A 23,437-nucleotide genomic window follows, 5' to 3' on the forward strand; every position below is an offset into this window, starting at 1 on the left:
TCCACCTTCTGTGCTCATTGCGCATGGGCGTCGACTCCATCTTCGATTGTTTTCCCCGCAGAGGGTGAGGTAGGAGTTGTACTATAGTAATAGTGCCCGCGCAATGAAAAATGTAAGTATGTACCTATTAAAGGATTAAGTAATATATACAAATGTACAAAATTGAAGGTAACTTCTGAACTGCTACAGGCTTCCGGGGAGGTGGGTGGGTCCATGTGAATCTCAGCGACTGATGCCACGAACAGATGTACACTGGGTAAGTGACATTTTCAGTTCGATGGCATCTGTCGCTGTAGATACACATGGTATGCATAGACTAGTAAGCAGTTAGTTCCCCATAAGCGGTGGTTTAGCCTGTAGGAGTAGAAGTTGTCTGAAATAGAGTTCTTAATACAGCTTGACCTACTGTAGCTTGTTGTGCGGATAGCACATCTATACAGTAGTGTTTGGTGAATGTGTGAGGCGTAGACCAAGTGGCTGCCTTACATATTTCCTGCATTGGGATGTTTCCTAAAAAGGCCATTGAAGCACCTTTTTTCCTTGTTGAATGTGCCCTGGGAGTAATGGGCAGTTGTCTTTTTGCTTTAAGGTAGCAGATTTGGATGCATTTAACTATCCATCTGGCTATACCTTGTTTTGATATTGGGTTACCTGCATGAGGTTTTTGGAATGCAATAAATAGCTGTTTAGTTTTTCTGATGTTCTTTGTTCTGTCAATGTAGTACATTAATGCTCTTTTGACATCTAATGTATGTAGTGCTCTTTCAGCCACAGAATCTGGCTGTGGGAAAAATACTGGTAGTTCTACCGTTTGATTTAGATGGAATGGTGAAATAACTTTTGGTAAAAATTTTGGATTAGGTCGTAGGACGACCTTATTTTTATGTATTTGTATAAAAGGCTCTTGTGTTGTGAACGCTTGAATTTCACTTACTCTTCTTAGAGATGTAATGGCGATGAGAAAGGCAACTTTCCAGGTTAGGAATTGTATTCCGCAAGAGTGCATGGGTTCGAAAGGTGGGCCCATGAGTCTTGTTAGAACCACGTTTAGGTTCCATGAAGGAACAGGTGGTGTTCTTGGTGGTATAATTCTTTTAAGCCCTTCTATAAATGCTTTGATAACTGGTATCCTATACAAGGAAGTTGAATAGGTAGTTTGCAGGTATGCAGATATTGCTGCAAGGTGTATTTTAATAGAAGAGAAGGCTAGCTTTGCTTTTTGTAAATGGAGCAAGTAATTTACTATATGTTTTGGAGTTGCATCTAGCGGTTGTATCTGATTATGATGGCAGTACCAAACAAATCTTTTCCACTTACTTGCGTAGCAGTGTCTAGTGGATGGCCTTCTGGCCTGCTTTATGACTTCCATACACTCTTGGCTAAGTTGCAAGTGTCCGAATTCTAGGATTTCAGGAGCCAGATTGCTAGATTCAGCGATGCTGGGTCCGGGTGTCTGATCTGTTGGTTGTGTTGCGTTAACAGATCTGGTTTGTTGGGCAGTTTGATGTGTGGTACTACAGACAGATCTAGCAGTGTTGTGTACCAGGGTTGTCTTGCCCAAGTTGGTGCTATTAAAATGAGTTTGAGTTTGTTTTGACTCAATTTGTTTACTAGGTAAGGAAGGAGAGGGAGAGGAGGAAAAGCGTAAGCAAATATTCCTGACCAGTTCATCCATAGGGCATTGCCTTGGGATTGCTTGTGTGGGTATCTGGACGCGAAGTTTTGGCATTTTGCGTTCTCTTTTGTTGCAAATAAGTCTATTTGTGGTGTTCCCCAGAGTGTGAAGTAGGTGTACAGAATCTGTGGGTGGATTTCCCATTCGTGGACTTGCTGGTGATCTCGAGAGAGATTGTCTGCCAGCTGATTCTGGATCCCCGGAATAAACTGTGCTATTAGACCAATCTGATGGTGGATTGCCCACTTCCATATTTTTTGAGCTAACAAGCTTAACTGCGTTGAATGTGTTCCTCCTTGTTTGTTTAGATAATACATCGTTGTCATGTTGTCTGTTTTGACAAGGATGTATTTGTGGGTTATGATTGGTTGGAAAGCTTTTAGTGCTTGAAAAACTGCTAATAATTCTAGATGATTTATATGCAGTTTTGTTTGATATATGTTCCATTGTCCTCTTATGTTGTGTTGATTGAGATGTGCTCCCCACCCTGTCATGGAAGCATCTGTTGTTATTACGTACTCTGGCACTGGGTCTTGGAAAGGCCGCCCTATGTTTAAATTTATACTGTTCCACCATAGAAGCGAGAGGTAAGTTTGGCGGTCTAGCAACACCAGATCTAGAAGGTGACCCTGTGCTTGAGACCACTGTGAGGCTAGGCACTGTTGTAAGGGCCTCATGTGCAGTCTTGCGTTTGGGACAATGGCTATGCATGAGGACATCATGCCTAGGAGCTGTAGTATTGTTCTTGCTTGTATTGTTTGGTTTGGAGACATGTGTTGAATGACCCTGTTGAAATTGTGGATCCTTTGTGGAGTTGGCGTTGCTACTCCTTTTGTCGTGTCTATTATGGCTCCTAGATATTGCTGTACTTTGCTTGGCAGAATGTTTGATTTTGCAAAGTTGACGGTGAACCCTAGTTTGTAGAGGGTTTGTATGACTTGATTTGTGTGGTTTGAGCATTGTGTGAACGAACTGGTTTTGATTAGCCAGTCGTCTAGATACGGGAACACATGTATTTGCTGCCTTCTGATGTGTGCAGCGACTACTGCTAGGCATTTTGTGAATACTCTTGGAGCGGTTGTTAAACCAAAAGGCAATACTTTGAATTGGTAATGTATTCCTTTGAATACAAACCTTAGATATTTCCTGTGTGATTGATGTATTGGTATATGGAAATATGCGTCCTTGAGGTCTAGGGTTGTCATGTAGTCGTGTTTTTTGAGCAATGGTAACACTTCTTGTAGTGTGACCATGTGAAAGTGGTCTGATTTGATGAATGTGTTTACTACTCTGAGGTCTAGAATTGGTCTCAGTGTTTCGTCCTTTTTTGGTATCAAGAAGTACAGTGAATAAACTCCTGTGTTTATTTGTGTGCTTGGTACTAATTCTATTGCATTTTTTTTTTTTTGCAGTAGTGCTTGAACTTCTATCTCTAGAAGCTGTGAATGGTATTTTGTTAAATTTTGTGATTTTGGTGGTATGTCTGGAGGGAATTGCAGGAATTCTATGCAATAACCATGCTGGATAATTGCTAGGACCCATGTGTCTGTAGTTATTTTGTCCCATGCTTCGTAATATTGACGTATCCTCCCCCCCACTGGTGTTGTGTGGGAGGGGTGTGTGACATGTGAGTCACTGCTTGTTGGTAGTGGTTTTGGGGCTTTGAAATCTTCCCCTATTCCTAGGGAATTGCCCCCCTCTATACTGGCCCCGAAAACCTCCCCTGTACTGTCCCTGGTAGGTGGGCGGTGCGGACTGTGAGGTGCTAGCTTGTGTGGCCTGACCCCGAAACCCTCCTCTAAAAGGTGTTTTGCGGAAGGTGTTATAAGATCCTCTGCTCTGCGGGGAGTAGAGTGCGCCCATGGCCTTGGCAGTGTCAGTGTCCTTCTTGAGCTTTTCTATAGCTGTGTCGACCTCCGGACCGAACAGAAGTTTCTCGTTTACTGGCATGTTAAGCACTGCCTGTTGAATTTCTGGCTTGAATCCAGACGTTCTGAGCCATGCGTGCCTACGGATGGTAACCGACGTATTAATGGTTCTTGCGGCCGTGTCTGCTGCATCCATGGAGGAGCGTATTTGATTGTTGGAAATGTTTTGACCCTCCTCAACAACCTGTTTTGCTCTTTTTTGCAGATCTTTTGGGAGATGTTCAATGAGATGCTGCATCTCATCCCAGTGGGCTCTGTCATATCGCGCTAGCAGCGCTTGTGAATTTGCGATGCGCCACTGGTTTGCTGCTTGGACAGCAACCCTCTTCCCGGCTGCATCGAACTTCCTACTTTCTTTATCTGGGGGAGGTGCATCCCCAGAAGTGTGTGAGTTTGCCCGTTTTCTGGCAGCCCCTACCACCACAGAGTCTGGTGGCAGCTGAGAGGTGATGAAGACAGGGTCCGTAGGAGGCGCCTTATACTTTTTGTCCACCCTAGGCGTCACTGCCCTACTTTTAACTGGCTCCTTGAAAATGTCCTTTGCATGGCGTAGCATGCCTGGGAGCATCGGCAGGCTTTGGTAGGAGCTGTGGGTTGAGGAGAGGGTGTTAAATAAAAAATCATCCTCTACTTGTTCCGAGTGTAGTTCCACATTATGGAATAGAGCTGCTCTAGCCACCACTTGCGAGTAGGCTGTGCTGTCTTCCGGTGGTGATGGCCTAGTTGGGTATGTGTCTGGGCTGTTATCAGACACTGGTGCGTCGTACAAGTCCCACGCATCCTGATCTTGGTCGTCGTGGCTCATGGCGGTGTGAGCTGGCGAATGTGACGGGGTGTAAGTTGGCGAAGCCGGAGTTACAGGTGGAGGCGAGGGAGGAGGTGTTACCTTTTGTGTTGTTTGTTGCTGAGGAGTAAACTGAAGCGTTCTCTTTCGTTTGACAGGTGGGAGGGTACTGATCTTCCCAGTCCCCTGCTGAATAAAGATACGCTTTTGCGTGTGATCCACGTCAGTGGATTGCAGTTCTTGTTCAAATCTATGTTTCTTCATTTGAGAAGACATAGAATGCTCTTCGGTATAGGAGCCAGAAACAGGGTCTGATGTCGCTTTTTTCGGCTCCGAAAGCCCTGTCGATTGTTTTTTCGGCTCCGAGGTAACCTTCCTCTTTTTCTGTGCCGAAAATTCTTGGCCTCTATGGTCTTCGGCGCCACTGTCTCGGCGTCGATCGGTGTCGACACCGAACTCTCGGTGTCGATGCTTCTGTTTAGCACTCTCTCGGTCCCGAGGAGGCTGCGTGCCGGTGTCTCGACCGAAGTCGGACGATCTCGACACTGAATGGGCCTTTTTCGGTGCCGATTGTTGGTCACCGAGAATTTGGGTGGAGCCATGGCCGGTTGGCAGTGGCGTCCCCTGGGCCTTCTTTCCTTTTTTAAGGTTTGATCTCGACGTCTTACTCACGGTTCTTGTAGAGTGTAGCTCGTCGGAGTCTGAATCCTGGATGGAAAAGGATTCCTCCTGTTCCTCTTCTGTCTCGAACTGTGGACGCTCTTTTGGCGTGGACGCCATCTGGAGTCTTCTCGCTCGACGGTCGCGCAGAGTTTTTCGGGACCGGAACGCCCGACAGGCCTCACAGGATTCTTCGCTGTGCTCGGGTGACAGGCACAGATTACAGACCGAGTGTAGGTCCGTATAAGGATATTTGTTGTGGCATTCGGGGCAGAATCGAAACGGGGTCCGATCCATCGGCGTTGTCCTCCACGCGGTCGGGCCGACTAGGCCCCGACGGGGTGCCGAAATCTACCCCGAAGGGCACCGAGGCGCTTCGATGTTGAACGCGTCGTCGTATGTGTCTATCTCTAACCGGATCGCAACGATACCGTCGAAAATCTTCCGTCTTCAGCTAACTTTCCGTTCCGAAACTCGGAGCGACAGGAACACGTCCGAACCCGATGGCGGAAAGAAAACAATCGAAGATGGAGTCGACGCCCATGCGCAATGAGCACAGAAGGTGGAGTCACTCGGTCCCGTGACTCGAAAACACTTCTTCGAAGAAAAACAACTTGTAACACTCCGACCCAACACCAGATGGCGAGCTCATGCATACCATGTGTATCTACAGCGACAGATGCCATCGAACATAGTTGTTTAGTCTTTCTGATGTTCTTTGTCCTGTCAATGTAATACATTAATGCTCTTTTGACATCTAATGTATGTAGTGCCCTTTCAGCTACAGTATCTGGCTGTGGAAAGAACACTGGAAGTTCCACTGTTTGATTTAAATGGAACGGTGAAATAACATTTGGCAAAAATGTAGGATTAGTCCTTAGGACGACCTTATTCTTGTGTAGTTGTATAAAAGGTTCTTGTATTGTAAACGCCTGAATCTCGCTTACTCTTCTTAGGGAAGTAATGGTGATGAGAAATGCAACCTTCCAGGTTAGGAACTGTATTTCGCAGGAGTGCATGGGTTCAAAAGGTGGACCCATAAGTCTAGTTAGGACAACATTTAGGTTCCATGAAGGAACAGGTGGTGTTCTTGGTGGTATAATTCTCCTAAGGCCCTCCATGAATGCTTTAATGACTGGTATCTTATATAGGGAAGTTGAATAGGTAGTCTGCAGGTATGCAGATATTGCTGCAAGGTGTATTTTAATGGAAGAGAAAGCCAGGTTAGATTTTTGTAAGTGAAGCAAGTAGCCCACTACATGTTCTGGAGTTGTGTGTAATGGTTGTATTTGATTAATATGGCAGTAGCAAACAAACCTCTTCCATTTACTTGCATAGCAGTGCCTGGTGGATGGCCTTCTGGCTTGCTTTATGACTTCCATACATTCTTGGGTAAGTTGTAAGTGCCCGAATACTAGGATTTCAGGAGCCAGATTGCTAGATTCAGCGATGCTGGATCTGGGTGTCTGATCTTTTGGTTGTGTTGTGTCAACAGATCTGGCCTGTTGGGCAATTTGATGCAGGGTACTACTGATAGGTCTAGCAGCGTTGTGTACCAGGGTTGCCTTGCCCAAGTTGGTGCTATTAATATGAGTTTGAGTTTGTTTTGACTGAGTTTGTTTACCAGGTAAGGAAGGAGAGGGAGAGGAGGAAAAGCGTAAGCAAATATCCCTGACCAGTTCATCCATAGGGCATTGCCTTGGGACTGTTTGTGTGGGTATCTGGATGCGAAGTTTTGGCATTTTGCGTTCTCCTTCGTCACAAACAAGTCTATCTGAGGTGTTCCCCAGAGTTTGAAATAGGTGTTCAGAATTTGGGGGTGAATTTCCCATTCGTGGACCTGTTGGTGATCGAGAGAGATTGTCTGCGAGTTGATTTTGGATCCCTGGTATAAATTGTGCTATTAGGCGAATTTGGTTGTGAATTGCCCAACGCCAAATTTTTTGTGCTAGCAGGCTTAACTGCGTGGAGTGCGTCCCCCCTTGCTTGTTTAGATAATACATTGTTGTCATGTTGTCTGTCTTGACGAGAATGTATTTGTGAACTATTATTGGTTGGAAAGCTTTTAGTACTTGAAAAACTGCTAGAAGTTCTAGGTGATTTATATGCAGTTTTGTTTGATGTACGTTCCATTGTCCTTGTATGCTGTGTTGATCGAGGTGTGCTCCCCACCCTGTCATGGAAGCATCTGTTATTACGTATTGTGGCACTGGGTCTTGGAAAGGCCGCCCTTTGTTTAAATTTATGTTGTTACACCACAGAAGCGAGAGGTAAGTTTGGCGGTCTATTAACACCAGATCTACAAGATGACCCTGTGCTTGAGACCACTGTGATGCTAGGCACTGTTGTAAGGGCCTCATGTGCAGTCTTGCGTTTGGGACAATGGCTATGCATGAAGACATCATGGCTAGGAGTTGTAATACCATCTTTGCTTGTATCTTTTGTGTTGGATACATGCGTTGTATGATGGTGTTGAAATTTTGAATTCTTTGGGGACTTGGAGTGGCTACTCCTTTTGTTGTGTCTATTATGGCTCCTAGGTATTGTTGTACCTTGCACGGCAGAATGTTGGATTTTGTGAAGTTGACGGTGAACCCTAGTTTGAAGAGGGTTTGTATGATCTGATGTGTGATTTGAGCACTCTATTAACGAATGGGCCTTGATTAGCCAGTCATCTAGATATGGGAACACATGTATTTGCTGCCTTCTGATGTGTGCAGCGACTACCGCTAGACATTTGGTAAAGACTCTTGGTGCGGTTGTTAATCCGAAAGGCAGTACCTTGAATTGGTAATGTATTCCTTTGAATACAAACCTTAGGTATTTCCTGTGCGATGGGTGTATTGGTATATGGAAATACGCGTCCTTGAGGTTTAAAGTTGACATGTAGTCGTGTAGTTTTAGCAATGGTAATACTTCTTGTAGTGTGACCATGTAAAAATGGTCTGATTTGATGAATGTGTTCACTATTCTGAGGTCTAGGATTGGTCTCAGCGTTTTGTCCTTCTTTGGTATCAGAAAGTACAGTGAGTAAACTCCTGTGTTTATTTGTGTGTTTGGCACTAATTCGATTGCATTATTTTGCAATAGTGCCTGCACTTCTATCTCCAGGAGATTGGAATGATGTTTTGTCAAATTTTGTGCTTTTGGTGGTATGTTTGGAGGGAATTGTAGAAATTCTATGCAATAACCATGTTGGATAATTGCTAGAACCCAAGTGTCTGTAGTGATTTCCTCCCATGCTTTGTAATAATGACTTATTCTTCCCCCCACTGGTGTTGTGTGGAGGGGATGAGTGACATGTGAGTCACTGCTTAGTAGTAGGGGTCTTGAAATTTTCCTCTATTCCTAGGGAATTGCCCTCCTCTATATTGTCCCCGAAAACCTCCTCTGTACTGTCCCTGGTAACTGGATGGTGTTGCCTGTGAGATGCTGGCTTGTGTGCTCTGACCCCGAAACCCCCCTCTAAAGGGTGTTTTACGGAATGTGCTGTAATTCCCTCTGCTCTGCGGGGAGTAGAGTGCGCCCATGGCTTTAGCAGTGTCCGTGTCTTTTTTGAGTTTCTCAATCGCCTTGTCCACTTCTGGACCGAACAGTTCTTTTTCGTTAAGGCATATTGAAAACTGCTTGCTGAATCTCTGGTTTAAATCCAGAGTTCGGACCAATCCATGCCTTCTGATAGTTACAGATGTATTAATTGTCCGTGCAGCTGTATCTGCAGCGTCCATGGAGGAGCGGATTTGGTTGTTGGAAATGGTCTGTCCCTCCTCAACCACTTGTTTTGCCCTATTTTGTAGGTCCTTGGGCAGATGGTCAATGAGATGTTGCATCTCATGGCAATGGGCTCTGTCATAGCGCGCAAGTAGTGCCTGGGAGTTAGCGATGCGCCACTGGTTTGCAGCTTGTGCTGCGACTCTTAGCAGCTGCATCGAACTTGCGGCTTTCTTTATCTGGGGGTGGTGCATCTCCAGATGTGTGGGAGTTGGCCCTTTTCCTAGCTGCTCCTACAACGACAGAGTCTGGTGGCAGCTGTGTAGTGATGAAAGCCAGGTCTGTAGGAGGCGCCTTATACTTTTTTTCCACTCTTGGTGTGATTGCCCTACTTTTGACCGGCTCCTTAAAGATTTCTTTTGCGTGCCGGAGCATACCAGGGAGCATAGGCAAGCTTTGGTAGGAGCTGTGGGTGGAGGAGAGTGTGTTGAATAAAAAGTCATCCTCGACCTGTTCTGAGTGGAGGCTTACATTGTGAAATTGTGCTGCTCTAGCCACCACTTGAGAATACGCAGTGCTGTCCTCTTGGTGGAGATGGCTTCGTAGGGTATGCCTCCGGGCGGTTATTGGACACTGGGGCGTCGTATAAGTCCCATGCGTCTTGATCTTGGTCACCCTGGCTCATGGTGGTGTGAGCTGGGGAATGTGATGGAGTTTGTGCTGGTGAGACGTTAATCACAGGTGGAGGAGAGGGTGGTGGGGTAACTTTTTTCACCACTTTTGTTTGTGGTGTTTGTTCATTTTGGAACTCCAATCTGCTCTTTCTTCTAATAGGGGAAGGGTGCTTATTTTTCCTGTCCCCTGCTGTATGAAAATACGCTTTTGCGTATGGTCTACATCAGTTGATTGTAGCTCTTCCTCAAACCTATGCTTTTGCATTTGGGAGGTTAGCGAGTGCTCTTCTGTATAAGAGCCTGAAACTGGGTCGGTTGCAGTTTGTTTTGGCACCGAAACCCTGTCTGCATCTTTTTTCGGCTCCAAGGTGACTTTTCTTTTTCGGGGCCGAAACCTCTCGGCGTCGATCTTCTTCGGTGCCGCTGTCTCGGCGTCGAGCCGCGTCTACGCCGGTATCTCGGTGTCGATGCTTGTCTCCAGCACTTTCTCGGTCCCGAGAAGGCTGCGTGCCGGTGTCTCGACCGGAGTCGGACGATCTCGGCACTGTTTGGGCCTTTTTCGGTGCCGACGGTCGGTCACCGAATTTATGGGTCGAGCCATGGCCTGGTGGCAGTGGCGTCCCCTGGGCCTTGTAAATCTTCTTCTGAGTGGTTTTCGACGTCTTACTCACGGTTTGTGTATCATCGAATCCTTCGGAGTCCGATTCTTGGATCGAAAAGGTTCCCTCCTCTTCTTGTTCCTCGAACTCCCGGTGGGCTGTCGGCGTGGACGCCATCTGAAGTCTTCTGGCTCGACGGTCTCGGAGTGTTTTTCGGGACCGGAACGCACGACAGGCCTCGCAGGTGTCTTCACTGTGCTCAGGTGACAGGCACAGGTTGCAGACCAAGTGTTGGTCTGTATAGGGGTATTTATTGTGGCATTTGGGACAGAAACGGAACGGGGTCAGTTCCATCGGCGTTCTTCTGCACGCGGTCGGGCCGACCAGGCCCCGACGGGAGATCGAAAAAATTACCCCGAAGGGCACCGGAGCTCTTCGATCTTAGACGCGGTGTTGAATCTAACTACGCCGATCCCGAACGCAACAATACCGACGAAAATCTTCTGAAATTAGCTATCTTTCTGTTCCGAAACTCGGAGCGACAGGAACACGTCCGAACCCGATGGCGGGAAAAAAACAATCGAAGATGGAGTCGACGCCCATGCGCAACGGAGACAAAAGGAGGAGTCACTCGGTCCTGTGACTCGAAAGACTTCTTCGAAGAAAAACAACTTGTAACACTCCGGCCCAACACCAGATGGCGAGCTATGCAAAACATGCGTATCTACAGCAACAGATGCCATCGAACATACGATTACAATACATGCTATCCTTCTTGCACGTGTCCTTCTCTGAAGATGGCAGGTGTGTGCTGTGACAACTTGGACAACATCTTTATTCAGCAAGCTCTTTGGTCCCAGAATGTATTTTTGGATCTAATTGATCTACAAGCGTCACAGGTTTCGTTCTGTGCCTCAGAGACAGGCAGAGATTGCACACCAAATGCTTATCGGTGTAGGGAAATGAGGGATACCACCGAGGACAGAACCGAAACTAAGTTCATCTACAATGTGTCGAAGTAGGTCCAAAAAGGGTGAGGTCGCCCCTAAGGGCATTAAATCAACCGACTGCAATCAGATCGACTAGAAGAGTGGAAAACACGAACAAAACTATACCAACGTTTATAGAAAATTAGAAGAAAGTTCAGAAGATACAGAACCGAGATGTACCAGAGCAAGAGGAAACCCATCCGAACCAGACAGCAGAAAAAAACAAAGGACTCAATGCCCATGTGCAGAATTTCCAAGGAGTCACCAGTCTCATGACTCGAAAACCTTCTTCCTAGACACTCTTCATTCACCAATAGGGGTTGCCTGGACCTGGTCATAGTTGCACACCACACACCAGGACAGCTTCCCACACCTGCTACTAGTAATGTGGATACTGGGGCGCCAAGATGAATAACTCACCTAACTGGGCTTGATTGCCATCAGCCATCTGAATCAGTGCATTTTCCTTCTTGTTGAAGAGAATCTTCACCCTCTGCACATCACCGTAGACTCCTTGAGAAGCAGTGCAGAAGAAGACATGATAAGACAAAGGAGTAGGGTGCTCTGCAAAGCAAGTCCAAATACAACTCCAAACTTCCAATCTTAAATTGTTCTCTGCCCAAAACACTAGGATCCGCCAAAAGAGCAAGACAGCATGTAGTACTTTAACAGACTAAGTGACATTTTAAATGAGAAAACAGAGCTACTTTAAAAATAGCATGCAAACTACCCATGCTTAAAAGCAGGCAACTTAAAAACACCGAGCATGCAAATGTAGAGTGTCAAACGGTACATCCGCATAAAATAACATCACAGAAAAACAAAAAGGTAAAAAGAGTGAATGATAACATACCGAACAGAATAAAGAGGCAGTGGGGTGTAACTCTCTAGAAACAGCAGAGCAAGGCAGCGAAGGGACAGGGAGAGTAAGAGGAGCCGGAGAGGAGAGCAGAGCTTGCAGAAATTGTCCACGAGGAAGGGCAGTCGCCGGAGGAGTGACAAGATTGGTTGATGGATGATGATGTTGTCAAGATGGTTAATATTGAAGGACAGGTTGGTTTCCGAAGAGCAGAGTTTTAAAATTTTGGAAGGGGTAAGATTTTAATTGTTTCAAGCGACAACAGGAAGCGGAAGGGCCGTGCAGTCAGTTGGCAAAGAGATTCCGGATCAGGGAAGAAAATGGGGTAAGGGGAATGGGAAGAGAAGAAAAAAGTAGCAAAAACAGTCAGTAAAACATCAGGAAACATGAAGTGTTCTACATTCAATACTTGTACACAAAAGGTTAAAGGCTGTACCCAGCGAGACAAAGCATTCAACAGGAGATGGACATTGGTGCTGCAGGGCGACCCTCGAGTGAGTACAGAGGCAGGCGTGGTTCAGTATCTTGGGGCCCACCACCCTCTACCACAAGCCCAGTCTCCATGGCGCTTTTCACAGAGAAAGGATTCCAGCACCCCAACAGCCCAGGAGTCACTATACAGCTTCCGCCTAGGTCATACCCCTGTATAATGTAGGAAACCCTCTGCCTGTGAACCCTTTAGTCGTACTGAGGATCACCACTTGGCCATGTCCAGCTGCGCCTGGAAGGGCCCATGATGCCCCCACACTGCAGCAGCTACCATCTCTGGCCGCAGGGGTCAGACTCCTGCAGGACCCAGCAGAACAGAATCTTATCAAATATGGAGCAGGGAACCCGGGCGGGTCTTAAGTAGCTGCTAATAACGCACATCGTAATTACGCGTTTTGCCAAAAATCAGCTTAAACCTCAATGTATTTATCGTGGGAAAATGCCAAGTATTTTACTGAACATGAGGATGTGGGGGCATTTATTCTTTAAAAACTTGTGATGGCGTTAATCTCACTCGATAAGTTCCAACTCTGGAGTGTGATTATATGAAGTGCATGAACCGTCACACCAATTACCAGGCCTGGTAAGGCGGACAAGGTTCTAGGTTCCATCAACTGCTAGAACTACTTGTGGGCGACACCTGCTAAACGGGGGACTAACTTATGACGCCTGCATCTCTTATTTGCCACCAGGTGCACACATCTGCCTGCAGCAGCAGCCGTCTGCTCCATTCACTTCTCTATGGAACTTGGAGTCTCCTGCCTCAAATAGTCTTAGACCACTGGCCAGAAAATATGGGGAAGAAGATTTTATACGAGTCTGTAAAGGAATAAGGTGGAACAGCCCAGGCACCCAGTGTGAAATATGAGCAAGTTCAGGCACAAAAGCCGACCCAATACGAATCAACTACACTCCAATGTATTATGTTTAAGCGAAGGATTACTTTCACAGAACTATGGAGAGGAAGAATACCCATAACATTAGGACTTTAGTAAGTTGTTAGACCCAGGTACAAAACTTTGGAGCACTCGGATGGACATAGTTGGGGTTATGTAGGAGGCAAGAGCTTCCACGCCCCTGAAATTATCTAGCTGATGCCATCTTTGGAGCCTTGAATGTTACACATTTTCAAGGCTTCTTTCGTGTTAACATGCGAAGCTGAATCTATGGTCACATACAAGGTAACAGCTGCAAACCCAGGATTACGAGCAACACCATTACCACCGAGGAGCTACATTTTATAGAACAACCCAAATAAAAAAATGAAGACCAGGTGCTGGAATATTTGTTTGTCCCTTTAAGTAACATGTCCAATAATCGTATCCAAACGAACCCAAACCCCATTCTGTTTTAACTCAGCAAGATGGGTGCGTTGAAATGACAAATGTTACAACAGGAGCACAATGAAAGTTTGAAGCAAGAACAGTGGCAGACGCGAGCAGTAGGCACAGGTTTGAGAGCGCAGACCCACGCTGGAGGACAGGAGGGGCTGCCGCAGGGGGGGGGGGGGGGAGAGGGGGCTTACCTCAGGGTTAAGATTGCTGACCAGGAGGACAGAGTTGCCGGGCATCCCCAGGCCGTGCATTCCCATCCTGCTCGCAGCTGCCGCAGCCGCTGCTGCAGGAATGCCCAGGTGAGCGAGTCCTCCGTGGACACCTTGCATAGAGAGACCTGAAATAGAAACAACAATTCAGCAAAGGCATTCGGAATCCAGCCATTCTTAGCCAAGCAGGCTCCAGTGCGTGCTAGAAGTAACGTGCAAGCAGACTGGAGACCCTGTACCGGCCTTAACCTCAGAGAGCAAAAGGCTAGCTAGTCGAGGGATGTGATGGCCCTCGGCCAGTAAGGACAAAGCCTGCCAAAGGTGAAAAAACACACTTGGCATACTGAGAATTACACGCAGGTGAGGACACTGCCCAGGGCCAGATGCGGACGGCGGCATATTGAACATGGACACTCATGTAGGAAGCTGGCCTGGTGTGTGATGTATTAGTGAGGTGCAGGCAGTGCCTAGAAGCTAGAGGTAGCTGTGCCTGAGCAACCAAGGCTTATCTAGGCGACATGCAAAGCTCATGCAAAACTCATGTAGTCACACAGCACTTCACACATGAAGGAAAACTCAGTTGTATAAAGGTACTTCATTTTAGCAATAATACAAAATACCAAAAAGTACAAGACTCATTCCTCCAATACGAGGTAAATATTTACACTAGTAATCAGCATTAGGCATAGAAAGTGATAGAAAACAGTGCAAATGCAGTTAGCCAATAGTGACCCTGGGGGAAGCTCAAACCATGTACTAAAAAAATTGTAATGCAAACAGTGCCCCCACCTAGGTAAGTGGAATGTGTAGAGAGGACCTTGGGGGTACTAGGAAACCTGAAAGTTAAGTACCACGATGCCCCCTAGTGACCAGGAGGAAAAACGTAAATTACTAAATTTTCCTTAAACCACCTAGAAGGAAGAAAATGCAATACTGAGGCAAGACTGCAAGGAACCAGCGGTGGATTCCTGAAGAGGAAGACCTGTGGAAGAATCGGACCAAGTCCAAGAGCCACAGATAAGTCCAGGAGGAGTACCTGCTACTACCCACTCAACTGTGGATGCAGGAATTGGTCGACAGTAGGGACGAAGACGGTCAGGACTGCAGCCCTGGAGCAGGTGAAGAGTTCCTGGAGCCACCAACCAGCTTTGGCAAAGACAGAAGTCATGGAGAAGCAAAAGTGGAGTATCAGGTGACCAGCAAGGTCCAGGAGGACTTGACCCACAGGGCCAGGGGGGTTTGTCCTAGAGGGACCCTCAGCAAGGGAAACCAAGAGTCACAGAGGAGTCCATGCAGTACACCTGGAGATGGGTCCCACGAAGCAGGAGAACCTCACAGAGGGCTGTGCGTTGCAGGAAGGAGTGCTGGGTCTTAACGGAGCATGATGATCCCTTAGAGGGTATGCAAACAAGCCTTGGTAGCTACAAGAGACGTGGTGCACACGGGGGGACTGTCCTGTGTCAAGACAAGGGCTTACCTCCACCAAAATTGGACAGCTGGCAGAGAGGACCAAGAGGACTATTCCTGACCACTACCTGTGATGGAGAATCCACGCAGCTCAGGAGGAGGCGATCCATGCATTCATTGTTGCAGTTGGTGCCTGCTGATGAAAGGTAGATACTCCTTCACTCCAAGGGAGATTCCTTCTTTCTTGTGTAGACTGAAGACTTGCCACCCTTAGAGGACGCACAACCAGGGAAATTTTGCAGAAGCTGGAAGCAGCTGTGGCAACAATGTTGCAAGCATAGGCTGTTGTGGATGCAGATTGTCTGTTCCTGGGGATAGAAGTCGGGGTTGCAGAGGAGTCCTGCTGTAATCTTGCAAGCCAGATCCACCCATGAGAGACCCTAAATAGCCCTAAGAGGGGGATTGGTCACCTAGCTAGGTGTCCACCTGCCTGACCTGGCCACTCAGATGCTCCCAGAGGTCCATGACAACCTTAGATTCTTCAAGATGGCAGAACCCAGGAAACCTCTGGAGGAGCTCTGGGCACTGCCCTTGGCTTAGGGAGGCTACTCTGGCAGCAGGCAGAAAAAGGGATGACCTTGCCATGAAAGGGTATACTTTCCTACAACCTGAGGAGCTTAAGGAGGGTACAGACCAGATGTCCACATTCATGGGGTGGACACTACAAATGCAGCCAGTCCTTCAAAAAACATTTAACTGGCATATCAAACGACCCACATTCATCATATGGCATGCAATGTGACCATGATTGACCAAGGTACCTCCAGCTTGTTGAATAGCAAAGGCGGGAGGAAAGCCGGCTCCTGCGTAGGGATTGGTAGAAATTAAACCTGGAGCACCTGAAACAGTAAAGACATGCACGTCAGGTCAGACTGCAGGGATTTAATCGCGATCCTGCAGCAGCAAAACAAGGAGGGAGAAAAAAAAACAACGAAATGGCCCTTTAAAGGAAAGATGCAACAGGGCAAAAATAATCCATTTGTATACATCAAACTGTTCCGGGTTCGTGTTATGGAAGACGTTAGCATCACACCCTAAAATAACTAAGGTGAAAGGTCAAACAACTACCAACAAAACACCACATGCTAAAGGTGTGCACAATAAATGCAGCAAACACTTGTGAGTTAAATAGACTCCACAAGAACCTGCGTTCACCAACTTGCACATACAAATGCCATTCCATCTTACATAACGTACAAAATTTATCGGCTGATCTTTATTCAGCCCATCTGTGCTCGCAGAAGCAGCGATACAGGTCTAAAGAGCTACACCATACACCAGCTAATCTAGCTGAACCTGCCAATGCAGACTGTACACACAGAACAGGGTCCCCGCTCACTGAACCTCACCCAGGTGGGTCGAGGGGACTACAACCAGCCCGGGGTTTCTAGTTGAGAGCTGTCAGTCTGCACCATTACGATCGAGACACGACCAAGCCAAGTTTACGTTCGTCGGCGCATGCAACAGCTCAGTAAATAAAACCATTACATTGGAATCAGGACCAGTTAACTAAGTGACAAATAATTTAAGCTTTCACCTTTCTGCTTTTTCGCGAAAGGGCTGTAAGGGACGGGAGGGCAGTACAGATGCAAACGGTTAGGAGACCAAGACCCTCGCGCTTTATTTACTGACATGAGGAACGTCAGGCCTCCCAGCCCCAACTCACTGGGTTAGGGCGCAAGGTACGTCAGAGGCCGCATTTATTCATTACTGTTGGTGTAATACTCACAGGGACTGAAAAAAAGTCTTTCAGGGAGCAGGACAGTTTCATTCTGAAAAGGGGTACCTGTAATTACACCGGCAGTGAGACTTTATTTTCCATTTAAACCTTTCCTCCACAACATCTGACCCCCTCAAGATAATCTGGGAGCCTGCCTTTCGGGGTCTAGCGAGCCTGGGGTGCATGAGGACTTGCTCTTACCAAAAGCAGCCATGGTCTGGTCCAGCGAGGGCTGGCCGTCTCCGGAGGGCAGGTCTGGCCGCGTGTAGTCTCTGCTCTTGTCGTTGTTGTACTTCACGTTCAGGCTGGTGAGTTTGGAGAAATCGATGCGCAACGTGCAGCAAGCATTGTAAATATTCTGTCCGTCCAACGACTGCGAAGAGAAACGGGCAAACATTGCATCTACTGGTGGGGCTAAGTCAGGAAAGAAGAGCGCGATCTGAAACACCTGGGCAAGTCCTCATGGCACCGAGGATACAACGAACCCTGCTGCTCAATGTCAAACAAGGGCACTCACCAGCTTGGCGTGCTGCGCACTCATGGGGTCAGCGTACTGCAACAGCGCCTGGAACTGATTGTTCTTGGTGAAAGTAATGACCTTCAGCACCGTGCCAAACTTGGAGAAAATCTGCGAGGAAGAAGAAAGAGTTACTAGTAAACCCTCCGGCGGGGCGCGAGGTATATGGCTCCATGTGCAGCTGTGAGCAGAGTCCGACCCGAGGACACACCTGATTGAGGACGTCGAGCGTGACCGGGTAGAAGAGGTTCTCCACAATGATTCTCAGCACCGGGCTCTGCCCCGCCATCGCCATCCCAGCATCTACGGCCGCTGCCGAGGCCGACAGCGCGATGTTCCCCGACTGCACCGAGTTCACGGCGTGGAGAGCAGCCAAGGCTCGCTGCGAGAGGGCAGAGAAGAGTGTTAGTTGTGGCAGGCAGGCCGTCTAGCACCCACCCCAAACATCACGGCCGCAGGAGCCTCCTGCACCACCCTGCCACCCTTTATAACCGAGACCGCTAGGCAGAGAAACAAGAAATTCATGCGAGGCTTGGACCACCGTGCTTGATAACAGGTTAAGTAGGCAACAAATAAAACCAGTCAAAGTAAACTTTTCGTAAAAGCGAAAGAATCTGTGGGGCGAGCTGGAGAGGGAGCCATGGCTTACAGCTTGGTTGGGAGAGTTGTCGGTCTTCAGCTCCTTGTGATTGGAGAACTGGATGAAGATGGGCTGGCTGCGGAGGACGGCGGTGATAGAGGTGTAGTAATTCACCAAGGCGTTGGCTGCTTCCTCGCTGTGCAGCTCCAGAAAAGCCTGCGAGAAAGGAGTGCGCAGAGTCACGCCGAGGCCTCATCCGTACATCACAGCTAAGGCACGCGCCCTCCCTCCCAGAAGGACAGCTCACCTGATTTTTGCCCTTCAGCATCAGCAGGTTTGTGACTTTACCAAAAGGCAGCCCCAGCGAAATGACTTCGGCCTCCGTGACATCACTGGGCAGCTTGCGCACATGGATCACTCTGGAGGCCACCTGGACATTCCTGCTGTCACCTTTGAATTTCTTGCTGTCATTTCCATTAGCTGAAGACAAACACGTTGAACCCTCCATGACTACATCAGAGTAAAGCACACGCCTTCCACTCACCCGCCCAATCCATTCATACTGAGCGGCCAAAAAGTCAGTCAGTCCTATCCTAGCATGAAACTTTCTCAACAGCTTATCTGAGAAAAACGCTTTCAAACCAGCTTCTTAAAATATTCCATAACAATTTTTTTAACAGTTCAAAAGGTCACGTTATATTGAAATAACTATACCAGCGTGCATTTATGCAGAAACCCTAATCATAAAGGCCCGACTATTAAACCAGCTGAAGGGCTGCTCAAATATACAACAGTTACCATCCGTGCCAATTTATGGCCAAAATTCAGAAGTTGCACATAAAATATGGTAGGAATGCGCCTGTGTCCAAACGTGCTTGCAGTCCCTAACCCTTCTCTCGGGATCTTGAACATTCACTCGTATTCTGCTGCACGCCACCCCCTCCCCTAAAGTGGTCGAATCCACTGCACCTCGCTAGACCGTCTGCACTTTGCTACAACGCTGCCCTAGGGGCCAGACCAAGCAGACTAATCCGGAGTTTACCTGCACTCATGATAAAGGGTCCGTTGGTTACGCAGGAGAAAAGCTCATCAGATCCACGCTGCAAAATAAAATCAAGGTGTAAGTGCCCGTCTCAAGGTGAGAGGAAAGCTGCCACACCTTGCATTCGCGCCTGCAGGCAAGGGGGTTTGCTGGATAACATGGAGGGCGAACAAACCTGCACTGACTTTGGTATGCCTAGCCCAAAGCGGCATCTAGGCGCTAGATGAGAAAGGGGGGGGCGCCAGTCGAGCCTGAGGTCAAGGTAAGGGTGGGTGAGGGGATTCCTTCCAGGTGCGGATAGCATGGCTGTAAGCGAGCTGGCGGCAGACCACCCTAGCTTCCTGGCCATGGCGCGGAACACTGCTGTCCCTACCGGCGGAAACCGAGAGCCCGGCCTAGTGCCGGAAAATACAATCCTGGAATCCGATAGAACGCAAGGCAAGGAGGTCAGCTGAAAAGCAGCAAGAGACAAGAGCTTCGGTATCCAACGTACAGGTAAACCGGCGGGTGCACAGCGTATCCTTGAAACATGCAACTACAAAGGCAAAGACTGGCTTTACAGAAATAGGCCATATGGAAATGTTCCAAACCGGAAAAGTTTGCTATTACAAAGCAACGCTTGTCAATGCGGCACAAATAATTAACGGGTAGAGCAGGCCGCAGGCTGGGGTTGCCATGGAGCGGGGAGACTACCTGGACACACGGCACCCGACAAACACTGCTATTGGAGTCCTCTTCCCAAGCCAGGGGGTACTGACTCAAGCCGGGTGTGGCTAACGCCTGGCCGCCTTCGGTTCAGAACAAGTCGGACACTTACTGGCACGATGCGCAGTGAGGTAAGTCCCGAGCGAGGGCTCGACTCACCCACCGCCGGGGGTCCAAATTCCAGACATCGCGTGCGTCGGGAGGTAACCAGGAGACTGCCTGGGAGGGGAGCCGTCCAGCTGCATTTTTGTAATTCTAAGGCCAATTGTTGCTAAGCGCGCAGATATCCGCCAGGGCGACTTATACAAACCAAGAGCAGAGAAGCACCCCCCAGGTTACAGTGAAAGAATCCCCCACCATGGCACACATACGCGCTACAAGCACCCCAGGGCCGCAGAGGTTCAGTCACAAAGGACAAATGTTAAATCTGTCTCGCAGCGCGTTGTCCCAGCAACAAACACCGTACAAAATGAAAACCAAACTCCACATCCCACTAACTTTAAAATCTATGGCAGCGGTGATGCGTAAAGCACCACGGCTACATGCCATGCGGACAGAGAGACCCCAAGCCAGCCTTTCATGCGTACTCGCAGAGAGCCGGAGTTAAAATACTCACCTTTGATCCAACTGTTATATCCTGGACAATGCTGCAAACAAGAGAAAAAGAGACGTTAAGGACAGGATGAGCAGGCACCGATACAGTACAAAGTACACTGCCCAATAACATGCCAACAATGCTGTTTCCTAAATGTATGAGTTCGTTCCCTGGCACTTATGTATATGCTAAACAGTGTTTTGTACAACATCTTAACATCTTCCTGGAGCTATGCAGCTTCTGAAGTGCGGAGCCACCCGCCAGCATTCACCCCTCCCCTGGCGTCTTGAATTCCACTACAAGCTAAGCCCTGTCTTATCCAGCAGTCCCAAATGACCTGGCTCGACTCAGCCACACAGCGCCAGGGTACCCCCGAGCTACAAATCTGCTTAGGATACCCTCACAGCACGGTGTTCTGCCCTCCCGAGTACACGCCATCACCCCGGGCAAGCGCCACCACACTACTTTGCATAGACCGGTGATGCTCCAAGAGCATCTCTAGTGGCCATGCCCCGTCTGGTGACCGGTCTGGCCCAGTACACGCCACCCACGCTCAAGTGCTTGTACCCCGTGGCCCGCAACCGCAGCCGCGCAGAAGCCACCCCACCGCCCGCGGCATTCACTGTGCCCTCTGCCTGCACACGAGCCACCAAGCCCCGGTGCACCGGCGGCGGGACCGGGTCCGACTGAACCCGAGGCTGCACGTGAAACGGTGTACAGTCCCAGACCCGCGCCAGGGGCGCCCCAGGAACGTACAAACAGCAAAAAGTGCAGGCGAACAACTATTGCGCAACTTCAGACCCCATTTCCATGGAGCAGCGGGGCGGCTCCGGACCCGCCCTGGGAGGGGAAGCGGTAACTTCCCCCGGACTGGGGGCCCCAGGGCCCGACGCCAGCCCCCTCCCCGGACTGGGGGCCCCAGGGCCCGACGCCAGCGCTGACCTCTGACCCACACACGCGGCGCTGAACCCCCGATGCCACGCCCCCGCAGAGCCGCGGTAACGATCCTACCCGAGGGAGGGCCCCTCCCCGGGACCGGAAGCGCCCCCACACGAGGGGGCCAAACAACTCAAGACGGAACAGGAACTGAATAAAGTTTTAAAGTGAACTCTTGAAGTCGCTTCAACTTGTGACCCCCCCCCCCCCAAACAACAGGCGGGGAACGGGCACCCCGGGGGGGGGGGGGACTCACGGGCGCCCCCCCGGGTCCGGGAGAACTTGGTAACGGGACCTCACCCCGCGCGGCGGAGCGTGTGACCCCCACTACGGATAGGGGGGCACAACCCGCCCCCCCAGGTATCGGGGGGGGCACCGTAAACGCACCCCCTCTGGCCAATCACACCAAACTCGGTATGCGGCGCCACCTCGACACCCGTTCGCCGCCCCCACACCCCGCGGCCCCCTCAACGGCTCCGGGCGGAAGCGGGGCCCGCTCCCTCAGACGAGCCCCGGAGCCGCCTCCGCCTCACGGACAGAGGCAGGACACGAGGGGCAGCGCGCCCCCCCGCCCCGCGGGACCCCCACTCACCCGTCCATTGCACACCGAGGTCCTCCGGGGCCGCAGAACAGGCGCTAGACTAGCGGGAAGCGCCGGCGGCCGGGGCATAATATAGACTCACAAAATGGCCGCCGCGAGGGCGGGCCCAACCGCCCACGCCGCCGCGGCGCCCATTGGCCAGGCCGGGCACTCTCCGGGCGCCTACTGGCTGACAGACGACCGCGCCTTCACCCATTGGACGGACCCTTTTCAGCGCCCCGCCTCCCCGCCGCACGAGGCGGAGCCAGCGGCAAGTTTCCGCACTTAGACAAAATGGCGGCGACTCAGAGGGGAGGGGCGCGCGACGTGTCGTAGCCGGAAAAAAAAATTGAAACGAAAACAACCCAGAAGAAACGAAAACCAGTGATTCGGGAAAAAAACTGCGGAAGGCGCGACATAAAACTCGTGACGAGTCGGGAGGTCACTCGGGTCGGTGGATGGAGGAGGTGCGGAAGTGGCTGCAAAGTTTAGTCACTTCCATAGACACAGAAGAAACACTACAGGGCCTCCCCCTTGGGACCAAAAACATGAATTATTCACCAGTCAGAGGCTCGGGGTGATTATGTACATAGGAGACACAAACTGCATATAGTCATGTAAGATTCAGAACATACTTATGGTTCTGGATAGGCACGGCCACCGGAATTATGTGGCAAGGAGAGTCAAATTATGTGGCAAGATTGGCTAAATTATGACTCAGGAAAACACAAACAGTTAGACCTAATGTGGCACGTTTTGTCACAGTATTCATAATTTTGTCTTTTTTTATGTTACCACGTAGCAAAGTTTTCACATCATTCAAAAACACTAATAATCAGGGCCACTTGAATTATTCCATAGGAGAGGGCCAACTTGTGTGGCAGGTTCAGTAAATCATGCAGTAAGAAAAGCAAATTATGGGGCATAATGCAGCACATTTTGTAATAGTGTTAATTATTTCGCCATTTTTAAACTAAGTAACACTATATGGGCAGTAGCTGGACCTCATTAGCACCAGTTTAACACACAACTATAGCCATAAGCAACAGAAAGGTGACCAGCCCAGCTTTGCAAAGGACCTGTCACTGTTAAGCAACATGTGTTGCTGCATTTTTTGTAACTATTGGACAGTTTGAGCTAGAAACATTTTTTTTGTTAAAATCTGCAGATTATGCAACAAAAGATGGATTATGCTGCTAGTCTAAAATTATGCAAAAATCACCACAGCTGCACAGTCACATCATTCCAGTAGCCCTGCTAGAAATCAAGTTAAAGATGAACAGTTAACCTTTTGATAGTGCATTCCAATAAGTAATTTTAAGCAGTTTGAGCTTCAAACTATTTTTTTGCTGAAATCTGGTGATTATACAGCTGTTGCATCGTG

General features: G+C 48.9%; 1 protein-coding gene across 1 annotated transcript in view; it reads right to left on the reverse strand.

Annotated features, from left to right (window-relative positions):
• Nucleotides 1-22,561, reverse strand: part of PTBP1 (polypyrimidine tract binding protein 1) — a 37,543-nt gene extending 14,982 nt beyond the window's left edge. The window contains exons 1-12 of the mRNA XM_069216442.1: nucleotides 22,066-22,561; nucleotides 20,559-20,589; nucleotides 19,238-19,295; nucleotides 18,503-18,675; nucleotides 18,265-18,411; nucleotides 17,827-17,997; nucleotides 17,616-17,726; nucleotides 17,300-17,471; nucleotides 16,140-16,217; nucleotides 13,894-14,039; nucleotides 11,874-11,907; nucleotides 11,441-11,533 (exon numbers count right to left, since the gene is read on the reverse strand). Coding sequence (XP_069072543.1) covers nucleotides 11,441-11,533; nucleotides 11,874-11,907; nucleotides 13,894-14,039; nucleotides 16,140-16,217; nucleotides 17,300-17,471; nucleotides 17,616-17,726; nucleotides 17,827-17,997; nucleotides 18,265-18,411; nucleotides 18,503-18,675; nucleotides 19,238-19,295; nucleotides 20,559-20,589; nucleotides 22,066-22,073 — 1,222 coding nt within the window. The 5' untranslated portion in view covers nucleotides 22,074-22,561. The remainder of the gene's footprint in view (nucleotides 1-11,440; nucleotides 11,534-11,873; nucleotides 11,908-13,893; nucleotides 14,040-16,139; nucleotides 16,218-17,299; nucleotides 17,472-17,615; nucleotides 17,727-17,826; nucleotides 17,998-18,264; nucleotides 18,412-18,502; nucleotides 18,676-19,237; nucleotides 19,296-20,558; nucleotides 20,590-22,065) is intronic.
• Between the last annotated feature and the right edge of the window lie 876 nt (nucleotides 22,562-23,437).

This window comes from Pleurodeles waltl, chromosome 12, assembly GCF_031143425.1.
Source record: "Pleurodeles waltl isolate 20211129_DDA chromosome 12, aPleWal1.hap1.20221129, whole genome shotgun sequence".
Lineage (NCBI taxonomy): Eukaryota > Metazoa > Chordata > Amphibia > Caudata > Salamandridae > Pleurodeles > Pleurodeles waltl.